Source organism: Sarcophilus harrisii, chromosome 4, assembly GCF_902635505.1.
Source record: "Sarcophilus harrisii chromosome 4, mSarHar1.11, whole genome shotgun sequence".
Taxonomy (NCBI): Eukaryota; Metazoa; Chordata; class Mammalia; order Dasyuromorphia; family Dasyuridae; genus Sarcophilus; species Sarcophilus harrisii.
This window is the reverse complement of record NC_045429.1, coordinates 19,889,146-19,911,090: the sequence shown is the minus strand read 5'-3', so window position 1 is coordinate 19,911,090 and position 21,945 is coordinate 19,889,146. Positions and strand designations below refer to the sequence as shown.

General features: G+C 37.7%; 1 protein-coding gene across 6 annotated transcripts in view; it reads right to left on the bottom strand.

Moving 5' to 3' along the window:
- Positions 1-4,245: 4,245 nt before the first annotated feature.
- The window catches only part of DAB1 (DAB adaptor protein 1), a 701,566-nt gene continuing 683,866 nt past the window's right edge, over positions 4,246-21,945 (bottom strand). For all 6 annotated transcript variants that reach the window (XM_031969031.1, XM_031969032.1, XM_031969030.1 and 3 more), the window contains one exon: positions 4,246-7,892. Coding sequence is in view for 1 of the 6 variants with exons in the window: in XM_031969033.1 (XP_031824893.1) it covers positions 7,848-7,892 (45 nt within the window). In the remaining 5 variants the exon portion in view is untranslated. The remainder of the gene's footprint in view (positions 7,893-21,945) is intronic.

Genomic DNA, 21,945 nt, shown 5'->3' with positions numbered 1-21,945 from the left:
ATAGTAAAGAATACAAACTACAAAGTAGAATTTTAAGTGTTGGAGGACCTATATAAGATGAGAAAAAAGGATTTAACTAGGATGTTAATACTTTGTTCTGAAGGCAAACTCAAATTTAGTTTCCTTTTTAGGGGAGCTTATGGACTACTTGCTGTCAGTGTTTTAAATGAAACACTTTCTTTAAAATTTAATGGATGCTTTGTAGCTTCTACTTTAAAGTCCTTCCCAGCTCTGATATTTTGTGCTCTAAGGTCCCTCCAGCTCTGACATTCTCTCTTCTAAGTTCTCTTCTAGTTCTGACATTCCCTTTGAGCAAAAACATTTTTGGTTCTAACATAACTACTAACTCTAGCATTCCCTATTCCGAGGTATCTCCCTGCTCTGACATCCTCTCTTCTAAGGCTCTTCCACCCCTGACATCCTCTGTTCTAAGGCCCTTCCATCCCTGACATCCTCTGTTCTAAGGCCCTTCCACCCCTGACATCCTCTGTCCTAAGGCCCTTCCACCCCTGACATCCTCTGTTCTAAGGCCCTTCCACCCCTGACATCCTCTGTTCTAAGGCCCTTCCACCCCTGACATCCTCTGTCCTAAGGCCCTTCCATCCCTGACATCCTCTGTTGTAAGGCCCTTCCACCTCTGACATCCTCTGTTCTAAGGTCCCTCCCAGTTCTGACACTTTCTATTATAAATCCCTTCCAAACTTATACTATGAACTATGAAAAAAACAGTTCTCTTTTCTTCCCCCCTCACATTCACACACAGCCATGATGGATGCCAGCTGCTTTCTTTTACTTCTAATCTTTTGGGCTTCATCTTTAATGTTCTTTTTGAATTGAAAGGTTTTTTTTTATAAGCACTCAAAGCTCTGTCAGTTGATTTTAATGAAACTTGTTTGCTTCTCAACTTTTTCTCTTGTCAGTCTGAGTAAAACAAAAAACATTTCCTGTCAAAACAACACGATTTTCTCTTAAGGAGAAAATGAAAGGAGAAACGCCTCCTGGATTTATTTTGGCAGGAGCCTAACACTCAAATGGGACACCTTTTAATTTGTCACTTCTTTAAGGTTTATTTGGGTTTGCGAAGTCGATCACTATGGCGTGTGCAGGTTTGAGCCACAATTGAACCAGTTAGGTATTCAAGTGAACTTGGCTCCTGAAATTTTTTTGAATGCTGTAATCAGCAAGGCCCAGTAAAACACTTATGGGAAAACTTGCTCTGAAATCTGAGTTAATTACCCAAAATCAAATGAGGGCTGGAGAGAGCCATAAAAAGCTATCTTCTTGGCAAGGCTTAAAGTTCATCTAACTCAAATTTGGTCTAGTGGAAAAGGCGCTGGGTATAAAGACAAAAGAATTGGGTGTGATGATTTTGGGTAAGTAACTTACTTAGTTTGGGGCTTAATTCTCTCATCTGCAAAGTCAGAAGGTTGGGTTAAATAAAAGCTAATGTCTAAGGCCTCTCTAGTTTAACTAGTTTGTAATTCATGCTCCTAATTGAGCATCTACTCTATTTCAAATTGCCCCTGACCTGAGTTGTTGGCTTGGTTCTCTCATTAGTTAGCTACATGACCTTGGATCAATTTTTTCATCTGTATTGACAACCATGGAAAGTCATGGAAGGCTGAAATAACGGAATATCATGTATAACAGGCAGGTAGCTAACTTCCAAATAGTTTCATGTAGAAAGGGAATGAATGTGTAAAAAGCCTAGGAAAACTTATTTACCCTTACCTTCCCAGCTAGGTTAGAGCCAGATTTTGAAGAATCCTTATTATCCAATAGACTTTGATCTTTAGGCAAGGGGGAACCTGAGGTTCTTAAGTGGGAAAATGACGTGGTCAGATTGACATTTCAGACATTTGTGGAGGATGGATTTCAAAAGCGTGAGATTTGAGACAGAGCTATTTAAGCGTTCATGTAGAGGGAGTGATCTTGGTGGGATGAGTTACCTGATGAAGCATCAGCAACTGGAGTGAAAGTGGAGAGAAGGTGAAGGATGAGAGAAGGAAGGGGATACAAGTCATAGAACAGGAAACAGTTTATGATGAATAGCCTTAATTTTTTCTGTAAATTATTAGTAGTGAGAAGGAAATTAAGGAGAAAAGTATAGAGTTGGAACAGTCTCCATTAATTAAAAGAATTAATGAGGAATAAAAAGGTGTTTTTTCCACCTTTTTTATTGTAGGAGGCAATAAGACAAAAGAATAAAGGAGAAGAGTAGAAACTGAAATGTTGAATCAGTCACATGATGGATCAAGATTGAGTAGGGAGGAAAGGGAAGTTAGAGCATGAAAAATTGGAGGAGATCATAGAAGACAAAGGGTAGGAAGTGAGACAGAGGATGAGAGGTTAAGAGGTTATGGTTCTGCCCAGGAACACATGTTGGTGAAGACAAAATGAAGGGTATGACTGTCTCTGAGTATAGCTGTGTTAGACTAAAAGTACATGTCACAGAATGAAGACAAGTGAGAAACTGGAAGGTCAGGATGTTTAAGAAAATATAAATACATATATTCTAAATTTCCTAATTAAGAGTAGGGGCTGCAGAGAATCAGAAGTTAGGCAATGAGATGCTGAACTTTCTAAAAAAGGAGGAAGAATGACTTAGGGGGTGATATAATTTTGATGATGAAGATAATTTTCACTAGGATATGAAGGTTTGATTTATATACACAGTGTAAACTTCAGAATGAGAGGGATTGGAAGTGGTATTGAGTAGAAAGATATATGTGTATGCAAACTAGTGCATTAGTTTAGAAGGCATGAGAAAAGGTGTAACCAAAAAAAAAATGGGCAGCAATAATGTGTTCTTGGGAAAGTCAGGTCTCTGTGAATGCCAGAGGATGAAAAGAGGGTGAGAAGAAATAAGGGGTCTAAGATGAAGAGAATTGTGTTAATGATTGAGAAGAAATTCCAAATAGCAAAATGAAAGCGGTAAGTTGACCTGAATGAAATACTGACTTTCTACTCTTAAATTATGATGTATGGATGAGATTCTCTACTCTTTCCTCATAAAGTCTTTCAAATTTTATCAACATTTAGTGATAGGAAATGACTACTTGTATGTAACAAAAGTCTCTGAGTCAACCTAAATCAATTTGGAGGAATTGGGTCAGATGATCTCTAATGGCCTTTCTAGTACTAGTTTATACTATGTACCTATCACAGACCCTTTCTGCATAAAAATCCTATTTGTCTCCTCTTTGGAGAGAGACGAGTGTTTAATATCCCCAATCTAAAATATTCTTTGTGGGCACGTTGAGACAGCAGGGATGAAACACTGGATTTGGGGTCAGAGAAAGAAGGCTCAAATCCTCATTCGGTCCCTTACTAGTTTCACTATCTCAGATCATTGACTTAACTTGGCTCAGTTGTGCTCATTTGTAAACTGCAGCTGGATCAGATGCTAACTAGAATTCCCTCACATTCTTAATAGTTTATAAGTCTAATTTATTATTTAACCTATTTTCAAAGACCCCAAAGTTAGGAACCTTATGTTCTGGTGTTGACTTTGTTAATGATTTTGGGGAGCTATCTAAACTTATTTTACAAAATAAGGGGGAGACTAAATGATCACTAGGTGGTCCATTAAAGCTTTAAATTTGCGATTCTGAAAACATGTCTATACAGCTACTAGTACGACCACTGCTGATTCTGATTGTTTCCTCTTACCTCTCTGGTGGAAACCAATGGGTTCTATTAGATTTACAGTGGGTCTTATTTATGAAAAAAACAATGAGCAGAGACATTAGCTATTTTTAAATCTTGCTCTAAGTTATTCTCTTTAGCATTTCCATAAGGAAGTTTCCTTGAAACAGGTCATTTCAAGTAGACAGCCTTGGGATAAATGACCTTTTCTTTTATGTCTTATCTAAGATTGATCTAGTCCATTACTTAAGTGACTCACTGAGGTAACAAACTGGTGGACTAGCGGCAGAGCCATTCTCAGCAGAGCAAATATCATGCTGATTTTAACTTATACTTCATAACCACATGGGGACTGAGGATCTATTTCTCCCCTGAACAGCTAATCCTGAAGTATTGCTCCAATAATGGAGCCCACTGTGTTCCGAGTGAACCCTGGGATTTCCCAATAATGCTTGCATATTTCCACCAGAAGTTTGGCACTTGGTAGAAAGAACATGGGTATGATGGTGGGCTCCCAAGAGAATTTCTGCTCTGGTTCCTTTAAACTTCCTAAAGGGAAGCTGTGGAATAGAAGTAATTTCAACCATGTTTTTTTTTGCTTTTTTTTCAAACATGTTTATTTGTAACAGTATTACATGATGTGTTACAGAAATTAATGGAAAATCTCTAAAAACATTTGCTGTTCTGTTGAATGCATCATACATAAAGTTAAAAATAATGTGTCCATATATGTTAACAAACTGTCATCTGAGGTAAAGTCGAAGTAGATCTAGAAATGTACGGCAACAGTCCTTTTATCTTTCTCCTCTTTATTAAAAAAATATGTGTCAGAACGCAGAAATGGAATTGAACAAAACCCACAGAGTAAACATCATTGTTGTCATTATCATAATCATTATTATTTCTGAAAAAAAGGTGCCCAGTACATTAGAGGATGACATTTCATTAGACACTGGGATGACTATGGTCTGTTGAAATTGTCTCGTTACATGTAGAGATTGAAGAACTATGGGGAATGTAACAAGATGGAGCTTGAGTTTCCCTGGTTTTAAAATTTAAAGTGACAAATTTAGTGCCAGTGAAGGATGAGGAATTAACAGTGTATACAAGTGGTGTATGAACTAGTCCACTGAAGACTCCCTGTGACCTCCTGGGTTTCAGCCTCTTTGCTACAGAACACAAGATGGTTGATATTCCTTTGAAAGGACTCGGTAGTTCTAGCTTCCCTGACTACCACCCTACAAAAAACCATTGCCAATGAGAAGATGGACAGTAGTTTTAAGTGCCAACTTTCCATCCCTCAACTTATTCCATGGATTTCTTTATGTTTCAAAAAGCAGGCATTCCCAATGGAGTCCTGTGAGTGGCAGCAAACCCACTGGGCTGTCAGATTCTGCTCTAAAAATATTTCCCCAAAGCATCAGCGAAACAGTTTGACTACTTCTAAATCAACCAAGGTTGGAAACAGTTTGTGATTGAGACAAAAATGAGAAGACAGCCACATTGAGGCAGAAGATAGCACCACTTGTTGGAGCACAAATCATAAAATGGCATACAGTTCTCTAAAACTTGCTTAATGGGAATGATCAACCTCACTGACTCACTCCAAATACAACCCATCTTATTTCAACATAGTTGTTACATTCCCTTCTCCCCGCCATTTTTGTTATAACTGTTGACTGAAGAATGTGATTTCTTCATGTTCATTCTTGTGAAAATGATAGGAAGCAATTCAAAGATAAAAGAAAGGGAGATCAGAAGGGCAAGAGGGACAAAGAAGACAATGGGAAAAATGGGAAAGGGAGGGAAAGAAGAGAGAGTAGAAAGGAAAGGGAAAGAGAAGTAGAGAAAAGGGAGGAGAAAGAAAAAGACAGATAGAAAAGCGAAAGAAGCAAAGGAGAGGTAAAAGGAGACAGAGGTGAAGAAAAGAGAAAAAAAGGAGAGACAGAGAAGAAAAAAAGATGGGATGGGAAGGGAAGCAAAAGGGAAGAGGAGAGAAAAGTAAGTAAAGGGGAGTAGAGGATGGTCTCTTCATCTCTCTGCATCTTGGACACTTTCCCTTCTAGAAATCAGTCCCATGAATTTACGGTGATCATGTTATCAAGACGGCAGACTCCAGCGGCCAGGTATCACAAAATTCGGCCCCAACCTTCTCGATTTATACCTCTGTTCTTTGTCGGTGGAAAACAAGCTTTAAGCCATTTCGGGGCACGCCAAGATGACAGCATAAATGGCGGCTGCATCCTGGCCTGTTGAAATCCATGACAGTGATGCACCTTTACCTGTTCAAATTTTGAAATCATGATAATAACCCTAGACACAGATGAACCATGATCCCTTTACAGTTTTTTCTTCTTACTGTTAAACTGCAAATCCAACTCGCGGTAACTGCATAGGAACATTAGGAAAACATGTTTGACCTGTATAAGAATTCTCTGGAGGGCAAAAATATAGAGCTTCTGTATGAAAAGCATGTGCTAAACAGAGTAAGGAACCAAACACTATACTCCCCCCCCCCATAAATGTAAAAAAAGGAAGCTAAAACTCTCTGTCTCATGTACAAACAGTCCCATGATTCCCATAGGGGAGGGGTCAAGAATCAAAAAGACAGGCTCCAAAGGGGCATGTATACTTTATATGCACATGCTGTCTAGATGCATATATGTATATATATATTTTTTGTTTACATGGAGTTTGGGTAATTTTGTGGACAAAGTGAGATCGTTACCTCATGTGATCCCTCCAACTTTCACTAGTTGCTGATTGGCTAATTGCTACTGCCAGACACACCTGAGCTCTAGCCCCTTCTCATATCAGCATAAACTTGTGGAAACCATACTGCATGTAAGAACTGTCCTTCCAACTTGTCACAGAGCCATCTGTTCCTTTCTCTACAGTGTAATGGCATTATTTAAAAGAATTATCATTAAGATTGATATTTACAAAAAAAAATTATCAACATTGGACCTCCTTAAAGCCATTTCCCTTACCCAATGCAAGAGTTTTATGGTAATATTTTTTTTTCCTTTTTCAAGATATAAAATAAAAAAAAAAGAAATCCCATTTGAATTTTCTGATGTACAAAAAGAGATCGAGATGAACCATTTGCATTAGAGGATCAGTTTGTTATCCCACTGTTCATGCCTCCATTGTCCTATTTGGAAAGTCTGTTTCATCTGAATCTGCAAATTAAAATTGGACCGAGATTATTTGGCAAATAATTTTCTTTAAAAAAAAGTGGCACACAGAGAAGAGAACACTTGTCTGCATAGCATCACAGCAGCAAGAGATTGGAGAAATAAAAAATATTCCTTTATTGTACTTAGCATTTGGAGTTTTCTAGGAAATAATATGAGTTTTTTCCTCCTTCTCATCCAAGAGAGATGATGCATTTTCTTCCCATAGTGTGAATGTTCAATCTGAAAGCAGCATTTCTCCATCCTGAAGCACGGGAGCAAAGAGGTCCTTTTGGCAACCATTTCAAAAAATCATCAGAAATAATCAGTTGTGTGATTTTATTCTGTGATTTCAAGTTAACATTTATTTCACATGAGGCAATTTCCAGCTATATTTCATCACTTATTGGGGGGGAGACGTTACCAAGAAGTACAAAAATGGTACACTCATTATCTTTAAATATGCTAGGGGGAAGGAGAACCCCCAGATCAAAGCCACATGGCAGGACTGGTTTCTGTAGTGATGAGAAACAATCATCATTGATGTAAAAATGGAGACTTGGGCCCAAGGGCCTGACAATGATCTTGTGAGCACACCAGGCCCTCTGTCTTTGCTTTAAACAAATAAGTGGCCATTACAAGTTAACTTTTCACTGCTGGTGACTCCAAATGCAATGGTCGAAGATGAAAGGAACAGAAAGAGACTAAAATTTCCCATCGTCGGTAAATCAGAACTCTTGTCAAGAGGGCTCAGGGTATTTTGTAGGGTAAGCAATTGTTGGGCTATTCCAGGGATGGTGATGATGGGGGGAGTTCCTTTTTTTTTTTCCTTTTTGTGCTGCCATAGATATTAGCCGCTGGTTGCCCAAATGGTCAGGTCCATCTGTAGAATTAGTTCAGCAGGCAACCACCAATTACATTGTCAGATGGGGTCATGTCAAAGAAAGCAGGAGAGCCCAAGGCCTGTCGAGATGTAGGTTTCCATTTCAGTCTTGAAGCACCCACCCCAAACCCGCAATGTTGCTATTTCTTAGGTCTGTTGATCTGCGCATAGAGGGATTCGTAGTCCTGTGGACAGAAGAACACAAATGAATATGGTCCTCCTACGCAGTTATTATTATATCATGGAATAGGGGGTTGGGTATAGTTTGGAGAACATTATCACGGGAAGTTCATTCACTCAGGCTTCCAACAAACATTTGCAATGTGTTGAATATTCAGATAAGATATGATCCCCGTCTTTACAAAGTTTGCATTCTAGTGGACCTATGTGACATAAACATGTACAATCTCTGATTTAGAATTGGAGAGGAATTTGAAGGACATAGATCTCAGTTGCCTCATCATACAGATGAGGAAATTGAGGCACAGAGAATTGAATGATTTGCCCAGGCTCACACAATTAGTTTCTGAAGAATGATTCTAACTCATGTTGTTTTGATTCCAAACCTCCTAATTGTTCTACTATACCTTACAGATAACTGTAGTGTGAAATATTATTTAAATATATTAGGGAAGAATCCATAGAACCTTGGCAAGATTTGTCTGAAATAATGCAGAGTGAAATAATTAGAAGCAGGAAAATAACATCAGAAGGTTTTGGAAATCTGACTTATACAATGACCAACAGTCACCTTAGGGGATTAGGGGAAAACATCTCTTCTGCCTATTGGTAGAAGTGGTGGACAAGAGGTGGACAATCAGGTATATATTTTCATATGTGGCCACTAGACTGATTTTTTAAAGTACACTTATTTGTTACAAGCAAGGTCCTGGGGTGGTGGAGAAGTGAAGGTTGTCACTGGGGAGAGACATTGGTACTTTTTACAAAAGAAAATAATATCCACTAAAAATTTATAAGGAAAAAATGAATAAAACGAGGAAAACGAGTGAAGTTAAGAGTTACAAAATGAAATACTATATAAAGTTCAGGGTAACTGGTCATTAGTGTTTGGAGAGGATTGCTGAAAGAAATAGTACTTGGAGTGAACCTTAAAGGATGGATCACTGATAATTTCAACAAAAAAGGGGAGAAGTGACATTCTGGACCTAAGAAAAAGTATAAGTCAAGGTATTGAGATAAGGGACCATTCTGATTGAAGCACAGGGGGCAAGAATGAGAGAAGAATGGAAAAGGAGGATAGCAATAGATTGTAGAAGTCTTTGAATGGTAGAACAAAGAGGTTTCAAAGTTTGTTGATTGACTAGCTTCATATGGGCCTCATGTGTATTTCCTATCACCCCATTCTTTTCTCTACACATCAATAAAGCTCAAAACATGGCCACCTAAAATGATACAAAGTCTATTTCTATTCATTATTTTTAAGTCTATCTATGATTATTTTTGACATTTAAAAAATAATTTTGAGTTCCAATTTTTTCTCCCCTTCTTTTTTGTGAAGGTAAGAAATATGATATCAATTATGAATATGAAATCATATAAAACATACTTCCATATTAGTCATGTGACAAAAAGAACCTCAAAACCCCCCCAAAATCAAATAAAGTGAAAACATTATGCTTCAATTTGTATTCAGGCTCTATAAGTTCTTTCTCTGGAAGTGGAGAGCATTTTAAGTACTTTGGAACTGGATCAGAGTGTTTATAAAAATCGCTAAGTCATTCATAGCTGATTATCATTACAACATTGCTGTTACTGTGTACAATGTTCTCCTGGTTCTACTCACTTTACTTTGCCCCAGTTCTTATAAATCCTTCCAAATTTATCTTAAATCAGCCTGCTTTTATGTCTCATGGCACAATAGTATTCCCTCACAATCCTATGCCACAACTTGTTCAGCCACAGTGTAATTGGTAGATGTCTCCTAAATTTCTAATTTATGGCACCACGAAAAGAATTAATATAAATATTTTTGTATATATATGTTCTTTCCCTTTTTCTACATACTCTATTTCAAAGGCTATTTAAGTGCTGGTGAGGCATGAAAAATTGGAAATCTGTGTATAGAAAGAAATACACATGAAATACTTTCTGGTTTTTGACCACCATATTAAGGTCAATTTTAAGGGTATAGTGGAAAGAATATTGGGCCTTGATGTCAAGAGTCCCCATCTCTTACATTAACGAGCATATGACCTTGAGTAATTCAACAAAGATTTATTAGCCTACTGGGTGCATGGTGGTAAAGATAGCAAGACAAACCCAAATAATCTTTACTCTCAAGAAGATGATCTCTAAGACACATACAAAATGTGTGTACATTAGCAAAAACATAATATTTAAAGTATATAAACTAATTTTTCTATTTTATTTTTATAATCTGATTTTCATGGCTACTTTATATCTTTAACAACACATTGATTCCTGGATAGATCCCTCATTTACTTATAATAAAACATTGAAAAACAAAGAAATAAAAAGAAGCTCAGCAAAACCAAACAACATGTCAATCAAAATTGAAATCATATGCAATGTTTTATGTGCACCCAGATTTCTCACATCTCTGCAAAAATGAGAGGAGGGTTAAAATTTTTTTTAAACTCTTCTCCAAGAGCCAAGTCCAATCATGATAATTACCTAATAATCAGTTTTCAAAGACATTTTGAGAGGGAAATAAAACTGAGCATGGGGTCAGAATGATTGAATTAAACTGCCTCAGATAGTTATTTTACTAGCTGGGTAACTTTGAACAAGTCACCTGACCTTTCTCTGTCTCCATTTCAGGCTGTAAAATGAGGGGTTGGACTCAATGGACTCCAAGGTCCCGTCTGGTTTCAGTACAGGAGACCATGAAATTGACGTATATCATTTTCCTTCTTGGAACCATCATTTTGACTCCTTAAATGAAATCTCTGTCTTTGTCTCTCATCTCTTTTCTTTTCTGTCTGTTTCTCTTCTCTCATTTTTCATCTCTCTCCATTTTCTCTTTCATCTTTCTCCATCTTTTATTCATCTCCTGTATCATTTTCTTTCTCATCTCTCTCACTTCTCATTTTTCTCTTCTTTCTATGTGTATATATATTACTATCTATATATGTTCTCTCCACATATATACAAATATATTTATATATTCACATTTTCTTTGTGTGTATATATCATATATGTATATATATTTATCTTTCTATTTTCTTTTTTCTCTCTCTCTCCCCTCTCCCCCTCATTCTGTGTCTCTCATGTGGGGGAGGGATATATTAAGTAGTAAATGTGACTGTTTGGAAGCAATATTGTATTTAGCCGGCAGGGATGTTAATGTCAATGTTTCTGGGCTGTGCTTGAAGAGTGGCACCCCGACCCCTCCCTATTCCAATCCTCCCCATTCCACCTTCATCCCAGATGCCCTCAGAAGTCAGACAGACTTGATCTCCCCCGACAATTTACTCTATTCTAATTCTGGAAGCTAATTAATCCGACAGAGAGTGACACCTAAAAACAGAAGTAGGCAGCAAGTTCAGGAAGGCTCATTAATGGCAGCCAGCATTAACTTTCCAAGGCAGTGATAAATATTCACAGATCCTGGGAGAGCCTGCATTTAGATTTGAGCAGCCATCACAACAGCGATGACTAAGGCAACAGTAACTGCTCAGTTATCCATATCAAACACCTGATGATCCCCAAATCAGATGAGTGCTACAATGTCCTGGTGGGAAGGAAGCGTCATAAAATGGATAAATCAGGGAGACTTGGGTTTGAGCCCTGCCTCTGATTCAGACCTGACTGGGTGACATTGGGCTAGTCAGTTAACCCCAGATAATTCTTTAATATAAAGCAGGCGTTGATCTGAGCTGGTAGAGGGTGTTTCATCACAATGAAATCATATTCTCTGTAATGACATCAGAATTTTCAAATGGCATCAAATAAAAATCACAAACTCTTCCAGAAATGTTTGTTATAGGTCAGGACGTGTCCTTAGAGGTCATTTACTTGAATCCTTTTTTTTTTCAGGGGAGGAAAATGAGACCTAGGGAAGTAAAATAACTTTCCAAGTCACAAAGAAAGCAAATGTTCAAGACAAGATTTGAAGCTTGGTCCCCTGCCTGTATCACCTTGTCCCATGTAGGGAGTAGACTAAAGATTTGCCTTGCTAAAATATTCTCTCTCTCTCTGTATATATATATATATATATATATATATATATATATATATATATATATATATATATATATATATCTATATCTATATCTATATCTATAGATATAGATATATAGATATATGTATATATATCCTCTCCTTTCTCTCTTTCTCTATATGCTCTATTCTCGCTATCTCTCTTTCTCTCTCAACTATTATTATTATTATTTGCTGAGGCAATTGGGGTTAAGTGACTTGCCCAAGGTCACACAGCTACTATTAAGTGTCTGAGGCTGCATTTGAACTCAGGTCCTCCTGACTTCAAGGCTGGTGCTCTATCCACTGTACCACCTAGCTGCCTCCTCAACTATTATTATTAAAAGTAACTTGTCAACTAGTATTTATTAAGCACTGTGCATTAGCTACTGTGCTAAGTAAGCCTTCTAGATGCAAAGAGAGGCTTCCTGTCCCCCTCCCCCTCAAAAACCAGTCCCTGCTCTCAGGAAGCTTCCAGTCTAATGGAGCAAAGCATGATTTGTAGCACAGTAGAGCCGGGAGGAACATAATCATGCAGAATTGCATGGCTGCCATGAAAATATCAATGCTAGAGCAGGGGGAGACCTTAGGCCGCAAATGCTGGAACACAGAATGTTAGAGCTGGGGGGGCACTTGGAACGTAGCACTTGGGCTGTAGGAACTGCAAAGGAACTTAGAATATGCAAAGCTAAAACACAAAGCACACAGAAGGCTAATGCAGCAAAGAACTTTGTATATAGAGTGCTAGACAAGAGACCATTCATAGACTGTGAACATTAGCACTACAAAGGACTTTAACTGGACCAACCCATCCTGGGACAAGAATCCCCCCTCCACCATTCCAACAAATACACATCCACCTTTCATTTTAGGGCCATCCAGTGAAGAAGAGCCCATTGCCAAGACAATTCATTTCAAAGGAAACAGGAAAATGGAGTTAAAAGTGATTTAACTCATCTGATTAACGGAAGACTTAAAGCCCAAGTATTTTTGACTCTCCCCAACCCCCATCTCAGCCCAGTGCTCATTCTAGAACTAAGAGATACTTTGACTTAAATGCAAAAACAACATTTGTAAATACTGTTAAGCACAGTATATAGAAAAAATATTTTCATAAAAATAAAAGTAGGGAAAAAATTATGGAGAAGAGTCCTGAGATCAGATAAATTAAAAGAGCTGGGGATGTTTAATGTGGAGAAGAAAAGACCTGGATGGGTAGAAATAATCTTCAAGTATTTAAAAGTTGGTGTACTGAAGACAGATTAGGCTCGAGCTTTTCATAGGGCAAAACTAGGACTAATGGGTGGAAGCTAAAGAGAGGAAGATTCAAGGTGGGTGCCAGATTTTCTGACAATCAGAGCCTTCAGAATGGACGTCTTGGGAAACAATGGGCTCTGTTTCACTGGATGCTTCTAAAGGATCAATGGCTACTGGCAGGAGATGGTGTCGAGGGGATTCTGGTCCCGACATGGATTGGCTTGACTGGCCTAGGAGGTAGCTTTAATTTTTGAGACTGAATATTCAAACCTCAACTAGAATCCTGTCCTTGGAGCCTGATCTTGATATGTCTCATCAGTGAAATTCTCTCCTAATGAGACCCTTTAAAATACTTTGCAATCCAAGGTTGTCTCTCTAGTGAATTTCACTCCTTAGTGTCTGCTAAAATACAGGTAAATGAGATGCTTTCTAGTAAATAAATACATGTTAAGCAAAATGAAAATGGAGCTAATAGGGTAACAGATATCTTGATGTCACCTTAAATTCGCCACATATCCAACTGAGCTCATTGTACATTACAGTCTCATTTCTTTTAACTACGCTCAGTCACTGAGGCTTGACATCATGTAGTCTTCTGTGATTCTTTCTCTTCTTCAGCGCAATCACAGAAACCTTCCTTTGTCTCACATCTCCAATCTGTTCCTGTCTTTTAGCTGTCACTATCATGCCCTTATTGCCATAAACCTGAATTATGACAGCTTCCTAACTGGGCTTCTGACTTCTAGTTCCTCTTGCCCTCTCGATGCCCGCTTTATACTGACAAATTCAGCTCTCTACAAGTCCATCTGTTTTAAATATCCCCATATCAAAAACCATCGAAGACTCCCTAATAGATTGTTGAATTAGAAATGAACCGATTTGGACTGAATTTTGGGAGATACTAAATGGAGTCAGTTCCACTGAGAGGAAACGAATAATGAAAGACCTTGATACTATACCATATGAAAACCAGCCAAATGAAATCAGGGTGTCTTGTCCAAAAGAGATTTAGATGGAGTCAGGAGAACTGTATTCAAATATTTGAAGGGCTATTATGTGGCAAAGGGAGTGGTCTTTTTTTCAAGGTGGTTCTGGGAAAGGGAGTGAGAGGAATATGAAGAAGTTAAAGGGAGGTAAATTTAACTCCAATATAATTCAATTCCTCACAACAAGAGCTGTCCACTGTTAGACTGGACTGCTGCTTAAGGTAGTGACTTCCCCATCCGTGGCAGTTTTAAGCAGGTCAGTGATCCACTGTCAGGATTGCCAAAGAAGGGCTTATCATGGATAATGATCCACAACTATTGTGAAGGACATAGGATAAAAAATGCTATCCATACCCAAAGAAGGAACTGATTGTGTATGTATATAGACTGAAGAATAATTTTTTAAACTTTCTTTTTCTTTTTTTGCTGAGGCAATTGGGGTTAAGAGATTTGCCCAGGATCACACAGCTAGGAAGTGTTAAGTGTCTGAGACCAGATTTGAACTCGGGTCCTCCTGACTTCAGGACTGGTGCTCTATCCATTGCACCAACTAGTTGTCCCTAACTTTATTTTTCTGGAGGGTTTTTTTGGAGGAGGGGAGACTTTTTTTTTTTTTAACAACATGACTTTTATGGAAATGTTTTTCATAACTTCACATGTGCTTTCTTAAGAGGATTGGAGGTGGGAAGAAAAGTAGAGAATCTGGAACTCAAAAAATAAACAAATATAAAAATATTAAAATGAAAATAAAATGAAATAAAGGGTCAAAATAATGTATATTCTTAGTCCTAACCCTAACTCCAAGCCTTCAACTCTAATCCAATTCTCAGATAAGATTCTATGTTCTAAAGACTCTCTCATCTCTAATGGTTTACACTTAAAAGGGGGTATTTCTGTGAGCTTTAGAAAAAAATATTTTATTAGTTGCATCTCAATAAAATTGGCTTCTTTTATAATATAAATAATTTGATTCTTTTCTGTTGAAAAAACATTAGTGGTCTATGACCCCCAAAAGGTTAAAAAGCTTGAGAACTGAGGGTTTTTTTTTTATCTCCTTCACCTCTGCTGGCTAATGCGGAGTAGAAAGACAGAATCATGATACCTGTGGCCCCTTAGGTTTGTTCTATTCCTAAACTGCCCTCCTCACCCCACTGGCCTCTTCCCATCATGCACAGAATATTCATAGTCAGATGGTGACTGACAGCAAAATGGCCCTATTCCACTCTAATCATCGTCTTGGTAGGGGACCACCTGGTTTGTCATTACTCCTTAAAGTGATCTGGGCCTAAGTCTAGAAAGCTAAGAAGTCTCTGGACTTTCTCTGCCAAAATACTATCTGGACCATTTATCTTCCATAAAATTAGCACAAACACGAACCCTCCTTTAGGTATTGTCTCCCTAATTAGAATGTGAGCTCCTTGAAAGTAGGACATACATCAGTTTTCTATTTGTGTCCTCAGCACTTAGCACAATGCTCAAAGACAGTAAATGTCTGAGAAGTGCTTTCATGTACCATTCCATCTCAAAGTTATTAAGTCTCTCAGATAAGATCTAAACCCGAAGCTCTTCATTTCAAATTCAATGATTTCTCTACGGTACCATACTGACTCCCATTTCTTAATAATATCTAAGGTCTTTTCTAGCCCATAATCCTTTGATCCCATGAATTGATGGTCTTCAGCCAGAAGTCTTGTTGATTTTGTATTCTGTGACCAAGCTGATTTAGACTTAATCCTCTTCTATATCTTACAATCGAAGGTCTAATATGAAATATTGCTTCGGAACGCTTCCCTGTTACTTCTGACACCTTCATGAAGGTTATTCTGGATGTAGGCATATATTATGCTCATAAAATTTTGATGTAGATTGGAAAGTGGGCAGGCATATAGGTCAGTAGTAACTGACCTTCTTTCATTCATTTTTGGGGGTGATAATGAAGAGTGAATTTTTCCCTCATGGTCCATATCTTTTTCTCCTTCAGAGACTTTGAGAGGTACTTAAAATATTCAAAGTAGCAGGTATGTCTTCTTCACATTTTTCCCTGGCTAAATATTCCTAGGTTATTGAATCTGGGTCTTTTTAACTCGAGGTCTAGGGGTTCATGGGCAGATTTCAGGGGGTATATCCATTTGGATGGGAGGAAAATGGTATCTATCTATCTATGTGTATACACACACACACACACATATATAAGTAACTAATCTCTAACCGAAACTTAGCATTTCCTTTATTTATTTATTTATTTAAAATGTGATTCTGAAGAGGTCTAAGAGGATTGCCTGGGAAAAAAAAAGAACAAGAATCCTTATTTATTTGGTGATTAAAATAACTAGCACAAAGGTAGCTTATTATAATGGACAGAGAGCCAGCTTTTCTTAGCAGTCATGAGACATGGGTTTAAATTATGCTTTGGACACTTATTAGCTGTGTGATCTTAGATAAGTAATTTACTCTTCAGAACTCTGGGCAAACTAAACAGTTGAAAATTGGGAAGATTCTGGTCTGCAAAGATAAAGGAGTTTCTTATGTCAATGGAACTACAGATCTAGTTCAAAAATAAAAATAATCATTGATGCTTGCAGGGAGTTTTGAAGTTTTCCAAATGTAAGAAGGACATCCTCTCATCTAAATCTTGAAAAATCTCTATGGTAAGTGGTGCTAGGTTCTCTCATTCTGTTTTTACAGATGAGGAAATTGAGTCTCACTAAAGTGAAGTGAGTTTCCTGTGCCCATCTGGCTGGTGGCAAAGAGAGGATCAAAATGTTACAAAAGTAAGGGACTTTACATATCATTAAGTTCAACCATCACTGTTTTCCAGATGAGGAAACATGCAAGTCAGAGAAGGCATGTGATTTATGTAAAATCATTCAGGTGTTATCAATGATATGATTCACACAAAAATCTTCCAGAAGTTGAATGATAAATGAGATAAAACGAGATTACCTTTATAATTGATCCTTACTAGAAATGGTTTTATAATTCAATTTAATTCACCAAACATTTATTAGGTACCTTCTGCATTTAGAGCACTGTGATAGGCAACGGATCTTAGACTGGATCCAATCCCTGCCCTCAGAGTGCTTATACTCTGGTGTTTTAGAACCCTCTCTGACAGGGTCTCCATCCTTTGGGTACCCTCTGATTTTTCTCTCTGGCTGACTGTCTTTTTTTTGCTTCACCTTGAGGTGAATCCATCTTCCATGAGACTGTAATGTTTCACGTTCAGATTACAAAGACCAGAATGAAGAATGACTCGGATTCTCCGAGAGCTTGGTTATTTATGGCTCTGCCCATTGTTAATAGTGGAGAGTGACTGTGTGGCTTCCTTCCTAGCCTTGACAGCTAGGGAAAAAGGATCTGATAAGCAGTTTATTTACTTAACTCATTTAACTGAATAAATGTTTTCATTTTTCTTTCATCTCTTCAAGAGCTCACAATTCACTCTAAGATTGCGCCAGAAATGGCAGCCATTCTTCGCCTCTCCTGTCCTGGTCTTTGCTGCATGAGTGTATATCTCTTAGTCTGTTCTTTCCTGAAGTCTCACTTATACCTGTTTGCCTACCTCAAACTCTGACTAAAGGAAAACAAATAACAAAATAAGTCAGGCTCACAAATTATATATATATATATAGTACCTACTATGTGCCAGGTGCTTTGTTAAGCACTGGGGATACAATAATTGAATATATTTGACTTGATTGCCCAAATGGAGAAAGATATGATGTGATACAGTAGAAAGAGAACTGGATTTATAGACAGAGGGCCTGGGTTCTAATCCTGCTCGTCACTTATTTGTGTGACATGGGATGAATGATTTATAGTCTCTGGATCTCAGGCTTTTTATTGATAAAATAAGGGAGGAATACATTTGAATAAAATGCCCTCTAAACTTCCATTTTTAAATCTAAGAATTTAACCCCAAGCATCTCTTGAAAGGAATCCAGTGTATAAATTCCTTGCCTTTTCCCATGGCCCAATCCCATAGTAGATTGACTGTATCAACAAGGCTCAATCTTGCTTCCTAAGAGACCTTTGATATGACCTGGAAAATGTCGATTGTGATAATGGTTGGACTTGTGCTAAGGATGATGTAGGGATATCTCTCTCCTTTAAACTTATTGAAAGTGGAAGGGGAAAGAGACATAAAGGAACATGTATTCATTAGTGTCTCTGTTCACTTCGTCCAAATAAATGTCTGAAATGGGATAGAGAACTTAAATCAACAAGGTGGGTGAAAAATTAACAAAAGTTTGGACACATCAAGGAAGACTTGAATTCAAATCTGCCCTCAGACACTTACTAACTGTGTGACCTTGAAAAATTACTTGATCCTGTTTGTCTCAGTTTGCTTATCTGTAAAAAGACATGGAGAAGGAATGTAAAATCTTTCCAATATCTTTGCCAAGAAAACCCCAAATGGGTTATAAAGAGTTGGATAAAACTGGAAAATGACTGAACAAAAAACAATGGAGGCACTGAATGGATTTGAGTAGGTAGAGGTAATAATGGTCGAGCACTTCAGAAGGGGGTGTTTCTATGGATGACTTATTCTGCGGACCCTTTATGAGACATCTTGCAAGATAAATCAGCTAATTTGCCATCAACTTATGGAGGAAATGGCCATGGGATGTACAATCCTTGATCTGTAATTCTGAAATCTCCAATCTTAGTTTACAAAGAGAGAAAACTGCCCCATTGCAAATCACAACCCAGTGTCATCTAGAAGATAAAACTGCTCAAATGGCAGCTGAAAGTTAATGTTCTTACTGCCTTGCAGGCTGAAGGGAAAAAGGAAGAAAAAGATGATGATTAAAAACAGATCTCCAAATTGTCATAGAATCAAGATATAGTTGTAATGGGGCAGATCAACTATCTCAACATTTGCAGAGGGTCACTCTCAGCTTAAAAAAATTGGCTGAAATATTACTTATAGATAATTTAATTCTCTAGATGTGGTTAGTGATATTGCTATTCTAAACTTCCTTGTTGTTAAGTTGTTTCAGATTCGTCTGAAATCTTCTTGGCAAAGCTACTAAAGTGGTTTGCTATTTACCTTTCCAACTCATTTTACACATAAGGAAACTGAGGCAAAAATCTGACGTGTTCAGGTTAACAGAGTAAGGGGATCAGATTAGATTTGAACTCAAGTATTCTTGACTCTAGGTCTGGTTCTCTCTCCCCCTAAATACACTATTCAAGACCTTATTCTGACTAATATGGAGAAATTAATTACCTAAGAAAACAGAAGGTCCTTGAGAGGCAGTAACCATTCCATCTTAGAAGTGTATAGTAGATACTCAAAAGAACAATGTGGGCAGAGTTGGAGTCATATTCTAAATGTGGGAATGGTGATTTCAGATTTTTGACATGAATATAACAGCAGGATGGAAGGAATTTGTCCTTGTAGAGCCTTATACCCAAATGGAGTATAAAAGGATTCTGGGAAATGGGACTCTTTCCCATAAACATTATTGAAACTGCCATAGTTTCAATCATTAAAGTTGATTTCTTTTCTTTCTTGAACCCTTGCTCAATGCATGCTTGCTGACTTGAAATAACTATGACCCTTCGAGCTGGATAGGGAACCTGGAGATTATCTGGTCTAAAAGTTTTTAACCTGACATTTGGGAACTTTTAAGAGTTATAGTTTAATAATTGTATTTCAACATAATTGGTTTACTTTTTAATCTTATTTTATTTTACATATTTAAGAAAATAATTCCATAGGCTTTCACAGACTGCCAAATGGGGCCCTGAACATAAAAAGTTGAGTATCCATCATCTAGTTGGAATCTCTCTTTTTGCAGATAAGGAAACTGAAGTCTGGAGTATAAGTTGCTCTAGTTTACACAATTAGTAAATAAGCAAGGTCTCTATAAGCTGGAAGTGTAAACTGAGTAAGATCAGGCAGGTGAAGAGTTGGAAGGAAGGAAAGATGGATGGATGGTTTACATGGATGTCCCCTTTGAGTCAGGTAGATTTGGGATCAAGTGCTTCTTCTGATATACATTAGATGTCTTAGTGTCTGCAGCAATGAGATGATAATTCTAAGACCATAAAGAAGAGAGAGAGAGAGAGAGAGAGAGAGAGAGAGAGAGAGAGAGAGAGAGAAACAGACAGAGACAGAGATACACAGAGAGAATGAGAGAATATATGTGTATATTAAGGCAGAAGAAGTTTTGTGCGAATATAACTCTGAAAGACTTTTAGAGGAAATGTACCTGCTGCCTTTCTTTGGAAAGGTGTAGTGTCATGGATACTGACTCTTTCCTATACCTTCAGACACAATGACTATCACACTAGGTTTTGCTTAATTTATTTTCTTTGTAAAAAGAGAAGGCTTCCTGGCTGGTAAGGGTAGAAATGATATTTCTGGCACTGTGTATGGCATATGGTAGATCCTTATTGACTGATTGATTGTGATATTTAAAAAAGCACTAAAATTTTGTTAATTTAAAAAAGTGATTTCCCCAATCACTGGACATCTATCATTTCTCCTTCAGTCAAAACTAGATAGTCTTCCATTGGGCATGTTTTAGAGATCATTTTTATTGCTATGTGGTTGAACTGGCTGGCCTCTGAGGTGCCTGTAACTCAGAGTTAGGATTTCTGTGAAGAGAGAGAGGGAGACTTCAACTGGCATGAACAAATATGGAGGATATACAATAGGCACTGAATAAAAACTCATTGAATTGATTATTGTGGAGGTAAAATTATTTGTTCTTGGAGTGTACCTAATAGAAGAGAAGAGAGGAAGAATTAATTTGGAAAGAAGCTAGCAAAGGTTGACCTCAGTAACCTGCAGTGCCCCTTCCCATTTTAAACTTTCTTGATGTTATATAGTTATTAAAAAAAAACTCAAGTCGGGGTTGGGAAAGATGCCAGTTGGAGGCCCACTTGATAAACTTTAAGGGTGAAGTGCCAGCATTGGGCCATTGTCTCAAGTTGAATGGCCCTTGTAAGGAAGATAGCACCTCGATGCAGAGATTTGCTACCAACCTAAGCCATGGAGCGCTTCCTGAAGGGCTTCCATATCAGAATGCTGTCTATTGTTTAGCTGTCACCTTCTGTTCATTCATCACATTTTTCAACATAAAGTTGAGATTATTTAAAAAAAACACTTGGGGGCTTAATCAGGGCACGGTGAATGGTGTCATGAGTCCTTCCTTCCTTCCCACATCTCCTACCAGGGAATGCACATAACTCTTAATTCCTTAGCCACGAAATCCTTGGCAATGCAACAATCAATCAGTAAACACTTGGTGGATATGGAATATTGTTGCTGAGCTAAGTACTGGGGTTATAAAGAAAGGCATAGTATCCCTGTCCACAGAGAGCTCCCATCCTCATGGGGAAATGATGGGTAAATTGCTAGCTACATAGGAAATATATACAAGTCTCAAAGGGAAAGAAGACAGGGGCATGAGCAAGAGAATGCAAAGAGCTCCAGAAGATGGACCCGAGATGAATCTAGAAGGAAGTCAGAGAATTGAAGAGGTTGAATGATCATAGTATGACCATAGCTTTTTGCCTTGACTCATGGGATGTTGGGCTATTTTCTTATTAAAAATACTGTGAAAATATACCACAGCTTAAATCCTTTTTTGGAAAAATAAACTCCAGTAACTAAATATATTCAACAAGGCATTTTGTTTATTTTCAATAATGGTCTACAAAGTAGATACTCAGAGAGTGATACCAAAGTGCCCTTGCACTTTTCAGGATGCTGATCACAATTTACTGGAAGGATGGATTGGTTCATGCAAATCAGGATGAAGGCCCTATCACTGGCTGTTTCTGCACTACCATCATG